Raw genomic sequence first — 5,829 nt, 5'->3', positions numbered from 1 at the left:
GCCGGGCGGTGGCGATTGCCGCCAGGCGGTTTGGAGGATTATGGGAAACCGCCGGGCGGCACACTTAAACCGTCAAGCGGTGGCTCGCTGGGCTTGGGCCTGTTTTCTGTTGCGCTCCTCACCTTTAAATACCCTTATTTCGAGTTCAGAGTGGTTCTTTTGACAGGGGAGAACGGCCAGACCTAATTTTGCTCTCTGGAGAGGATCTCTTGGATGCTTAGGCTCCTTTTCATGTTTTCTAGGGTTTGCTCTTCCATTCATCTTCCATTTTCCATCTAGTTTCACCATGTCTATGGTGAACTAAACCCTATTGTTGTTGGGGGAAACAATGTAATCTTTTGATACTCTCTTTTATTGAAACTCTTGATTATTTATATGGTCTCCATATGTTTTGATTGATAATTATTGGGTTATCATCTGTGCTTAAGGCCTTTATCGTTTAACTCATTCGATAACTGATGTTTGTCTTTATTGATATGGGGACGTACAGTAATGACATGAAGTGGTGAGTAATTTCTTGATTTTGCAATACCACCTAGGGATAGGGGTAGGACGATCAATTGCGCTAACTTCTGTTTATAATTCGGTATTAATTGCTAGGGGAGGCTAGGGATAGCAAGCCANTAGTTAATATTAGGCTCTTTTCGCCNAGGGATCGGGTTAAGGGCAGGCTAAGAAAGTCACATAACAATTAATTAATCAAACTAATATTCAAGAGGAGTAGATAATAGAGGGCGGATTAGATGAAATTGTAAACCCCCAACAATATCCATTCATCCATTGTTTTCTTTTGTCAATTGAATCAACTTTATTTTGCATGTTAATATTTTTGTTCTCAAATCCAATTTATTAATTTTTATTTTCAAGTGTCATTATTTTAATTCACGCGAACGAGAAAGTCATTCGAGTCTCTTGGGAAAACGTTACTTGGTCTTACCATTTATATTATTTGTATGATTTGGTACAGTTGCCAATTTGTCAACATAAATGCCATCTAGTACTTGGCTAGGGGAGCCAAATCTGCCCTAAGGATGTTAACTGGTGATCCATTAGGGTTTCTCTAAAAATGTCTCCCAGGGATTCACATCACTCTCTCAATATCTTCATAATCCCTAGCCTCCTCTAGTATAGCAGCATACCTACACTCCCCTAAGCCATAAAGGGTGTGTTTTAATATCAAATTTAAGTATGAAAATAACGGTTTTTAAACCGTTATCAAAACCCGACTGCGAAATGGTTATCATTGTAGTAAACCAAGGCTTTTTTTCTTTGCTGAAATTGCAGGCTAATGTTTCTTTAGGTAGCAATTTCAACTTCAAGAAATTTCTTTCCCGCACTTATGATGAAGATTTCGAGAAGGTTATGGGAATCAGGTACTTCCTATGATCAAATAAAACACAAGGTTCCTAGTCTTGTAAACAACTACCACCTCAATATTTATATAGCAGATTCTTGTAGTTACAAAAGATTAAATTTCAAGGTCGAAAAACTCACAAATCCCAACTTTTGATGCTCTTGCAGGATTTGGATCTGGATTTTTCAACATGTGCAGCCTCACACTAGACAACACCATCACCCACACCGCTACCTCCAACGATGTTGAAGATACTGTCTCCGTCCAATTTAAAAGACGATCTTGTCTTAACAAACGTAAATTCTTTCAAATTAACATAGTTTCACACTTTACTAGCTTTGACAAAAACAACCACCTAACATAAGTTTTGTTACACCAACTAAATGACCGCTTAAACAAAGACATAAAAGAGTAAATTAACAACATAATTAATAGCAACATATCAACGATTATTTGTTAAGGTAATCCCAAGTCAAAGGCTTAATCACATGAGCAGCTTCAGTCTCTATGATGTCCAAGTGCTTCTTTGCAAGGTGCATGTACACAACCCAATCACCATTCCCCAAAGGACTTGGCATTGGCATAACATAACCAGCTTCACCACCCCAAGGAAAATGGTACGATGCAAACATCGCTTTCCCCCACCCAAAATCCACCTTCCCCTCCGGAAACCTCTGACCGGACGACACCACAAAGGCTGGTCCCTCGTCAGCACGGTTACAATAAATTCTTGACACTCCAGGAATCGGCCTCTGAGCCTCCATCCAATCAATTAGTCCTAAGAAGTGCTCCTCTGTGGCGGCCACCGACAAAAACTTGTGAACAGCCTCAACCACATACTCTAATGGCTCCTTCACCAACTCCTCAACCAGTTTCTCTCCAAAGGGTATGGAAAGCACGTTCCCAAAGTAACACTCCATCATTGCTTCACTCTCTTTGTCACCATTACGTAGTCTCTTCCTTCCATCAATCACAATGCCCATTTTGACAGTAACCCTTTTACTATTTGTGTCTCTTGAAGCTGCACATGCAACCATCTTCCACAATAAAGCCGAGAAACACTCCAACTTCGTGCGGGTGGCGGCGAGGGACTGCATGTAGTGAAGTTGCTCTGCCGTGACGAAATATATCCGACTAAGAAGAGCAGTGGTGGCGGTGGTGGGAGGGGGAGGGAGATGGGAGATAGAAGTGTACATTTGGTGCAAAGAAGGGTGGATGGAACCTGGACGACGAGGGCTGAGAAGAGAGCGACGAAAACATGGATGGCAGGAAGTGGTGGCGAGAATGGTGGTTGTGGGATGGGCCATGGTAGCCCATGAAACAAGAAACATGTTTGTTGAATAGGCATCTGCTATGCGATGATCAAATGTACATGCCACTATTATTCCTCCACACTTAAGTGCGGTTGTCTGAAATTAAAACATTTAATTATCGTAACTTTAAAAAGAAAAAAAAAATACATCAATTCTTCAAATTAAAATGCTAAATTATATATATTCACTATAACATATTTCAATTAAAAAAAAGTACAATTAAGATTGATTTGAATGAATTCAGTCATAATTTTATTATTCTTTAAAAAAAATAAAAAGATTACGTTATCAAAATTTAAAGTAAAATAATCACGTTCTCTGTTTGGAAAAAATATTGTTAGCGTACATGTTTGATATGATTTTCCTGGTAAGTCGCTAAAGTTAGGTTTCTGGATTTGACTTTGCAGTCACAGAAAAAGATTCAACACCTAATTTCTTTTCCTAGGTGACTAAAAAGTGGGGGAGAAAAAGATGAAAATAAAATAAAAGTTATGACAGTGACATCCTTAAAATAAATTAAAAAGTATAAGAACATCAAAATTTTGAACTATTACTAGTGCATTATATACGTACTTTTGTTTCCGTTATATGCGGGGATTAATGCGACAACAACAACCACTAAGATACTAACTACTTCGTTTGAGTGTATTAAGACTATAGGATTACTCAAACACTAACTGTGTTCCAAACAAACATTCTAATATTAATATTGTGATTCAAACCTGTTCCAGCACAAATTAACAATACGTTTGTTACAACTCCAAACCTACTAAATTTCTTAGTATCTCAACCTCTTATATAGGATTTGATTATTTTAAGAAAACATTATTACGAGATATAGAAAATATTATATTGTAAATTAATGGAAAATTTCTTGTTCATATATTAAATGAGTAGTTAAGTAATTTTATTTATTTTTGTCTGATCAAGTTAGTGAAAGCAATGTTCGTTTACAAATAGAAGTAGCCAAGTTAGCTTGATTAAATGAAGTAGTTACTCTGTAAGCTATGTATTTGTTTTTTTATCACCAATGTAGATACTTCTGAACTAATATTTAAGCTTATTATATGATATTACTAATTAAAGTTAATAAACTGTTTTTTATTAGTCCCATAAATGATTTTTTTAAAACGGTTCCTTTAACAAATGTTGCTAATACATTTGTATTGAGTTTTCAGTGCACTAATTAAGCTGGGAATCTTTGAAGTCACTGCATGTTATGATTTTCCTAAAGTTAATTAGGTATATTGAAGAGGAACTTGACTTTTTCTTAAGACGCAAATATCCAATATTCAATAATATTTCTTCCTAGAATAGAATTAAAGCTCTGTGTGGAATGCGTAAATAAAAGAAATACTAAAAGAAATGAAATGAAAATATAATGAATAATGTAAAAAAAAATGAAACAAAATGTATAACAAATGCTATAAAAAATAGAAAAAGATTCAGAAAGTGTTAAACAATACTCCGTTTTATCATGAGTATAATAAAACTTATCATAATAATAAGTTGTGTAATTTTTATTATATTTAATTTTTATGTGTATTAAAATTTAAGCTATGATTCATATACATTACATTATATATTTGTACACAATATTACAAACATTTAGTTAGAACTCTTTTTTTTTTCATCCTTTCTATTATCCTTATTTCATATCACTCTTTGCATTGAAAAATAAAAATTGGTGAACACCAATTCTAATAGACACCTAATTAAACTTAATAAAGAGAAAAATAATATATATATATATATATATATATATATATATATATATATATATATATATATCTATATATATATATATATATAATCAGTTTATTGTAAATTCAACTTGGACCTATGTTTCTTCTTTTAAATTTTTTTAAGGAAGTACTAAGTTTTGACATTCACCGTTCATGTGAACATGCCGAATGAAAANATATATATATATATATATATATATATATATATATATATATATATATATATATATAAGATATGGTACGCATACAATTCTCTTAGATAAAATTCAACTTGGACCTATGTTTCTTCTTTTAAATTTTTTTAAGGAAGTACTAAGTTTTGACATTCACCGTTCATGTGAACATGCCGAATGAAAAAAACAAATATATTTAGACATCTAAGAACTTTTAGTACAGAGAAAAAAAGAATATAAATTATTTTTAATGTGATGATATATGATTTCTTATCTTTAAAATTTAAAAATGTGAATCTAAATGTCCTAAATATAAGAAAGTTTTATAACGATTTTTTTTTTTATAAATTTATTGTTTTAAGATTTTAAATTAAAAATGATACTAATTATATATACAAGTTTAACTCATGTTTTATGATATCTTATATTTTGTATGAATCCCGTTTGAAAGACCATAAGACATACCCACCCACGTATATATATCATGCATATCAACCACTATTTAGTTAAATGCATCTAGTACCTGTACAACAAGCACACCATTCTTCTTCTTTGGAACAAACTTGCCTTCAATAGATTGGTCTGGATTGTAAAAGTTGAGGTTCTTAAGTTCAACATCTGCCTCAGCTTCAACAAAATCAACACCACGATTGTTACAGAGAACTTCAGGTTCACCCATGCTGTTGAGCACGACTTCACCTGCAAACACATAATAAGAGATTAGGGTTTGTGCCAAGGCCTTCTTCAAAGACCCCACCATGGTTCCAAAGGTCATTTTGTTGGTGGCACAGTCTTCCATGGTTGTGGATGTGATAATAGGGTTCTTGTAGCAAAAGAATACTCCTACATCCAATGGAGGTAGAAGCAGGTCAAGGTTCGACAGTGGAAGCCAATGTTCTTGCACTGGTAACACTGCTGCCACCACCTCTTCGTTCGTCACACTCACAGAGAAATCTCCATTTTCAGAACACATTTTTCTGATAAGAATTGTTATAATCTAGGACAAGATGTGATCTGTGTTATAGTTATAATTGTGCTGTGTATTATTTATAAGGCTAGTTTGGATGGTAGAGGACTTACAGGTGTCTTTGATTGGAGTCAATGTTGGTTCATCTAGTCCACTTTTTTTTTTTTTTTTAATGAAAAAATAACACTATCTAGATGTACTTGTGGTGAACAAATCCTCCAAAATTCTTTTATAATGGGGTAACTTTAGTTCAATCATTGGACAAAAGATTCCCTTA

At 33.8% G+C, this 5,829-nt stretch overlaps 1 protein-coding gene across 1 annotated transcript; it reads right to left on the bottom strand.

The window, feature by feature from the left end:
* Positions 1 to 1,299: 1,299 nt before the first annotated feature.
* LOC106767797 ((Z)-3-hexen-1-ol acetyltransferase) lies at positions 1,300 to 5,600 on the bottom strand. Its single transcript, XM_014652748.2, has 2 exons — positions 5,109 to 5,600; positions 1,300 to 2,763 (listed from the first exon to the last, which is right to left on the bottom strand). The coding sequence occupies exons 1-2, from the start codon at positions 5,556 to 5,558 to the stop codon at positions 1,804 to 1,806; spliced, it is 1,410 nt and encodes a 469-aa protein (XP_014508234.1). The 5' UTR covers positions 5,559 to 5,600; the 3' UTR covers positions 1,300 to 1,803.
* Positions 5,601 to 5,829: the final 229 nt, after the last annotated feature.

The sequence above is a fragment of the Vigna radiata genome, chromosome 1 (genome assembly GCF_000741045.1).
Source record: "Vigna radiata var. radiata cultivar VC1973A chromosome 1, Vradiata_ver6, whole genome shotgun sequence".
Taxonomy (NCBI): Eukaryota; Viridiplantae; Streptophyta; class Magnoliopsida; order Fabales; family Fabaceae; genus Vigna; species Vigna radiata.
Note: the sequence above shows the minus strand (reverse complement) of the source record. Positions and strands in the feature narration are given on the sequence as shown.

Excerpts from the sequence above, each read along its gene's own strand:
- LOC106767797 (XM_014652748.2), bottom strand. The coding sequence starts at position 5,558 with ATGTGTTCTGAAAATGGAGATTTCTCTGTGAGTGTGACGAACGAAGAG. Across the intron at positions 2,764-5,108 it reads ATGGTGTGCTTGTTGTACAG|ACAACCGCACTTAAGTGTGG; the intron begins GTACTAGATGCA and ends TTTTAATTTCAG.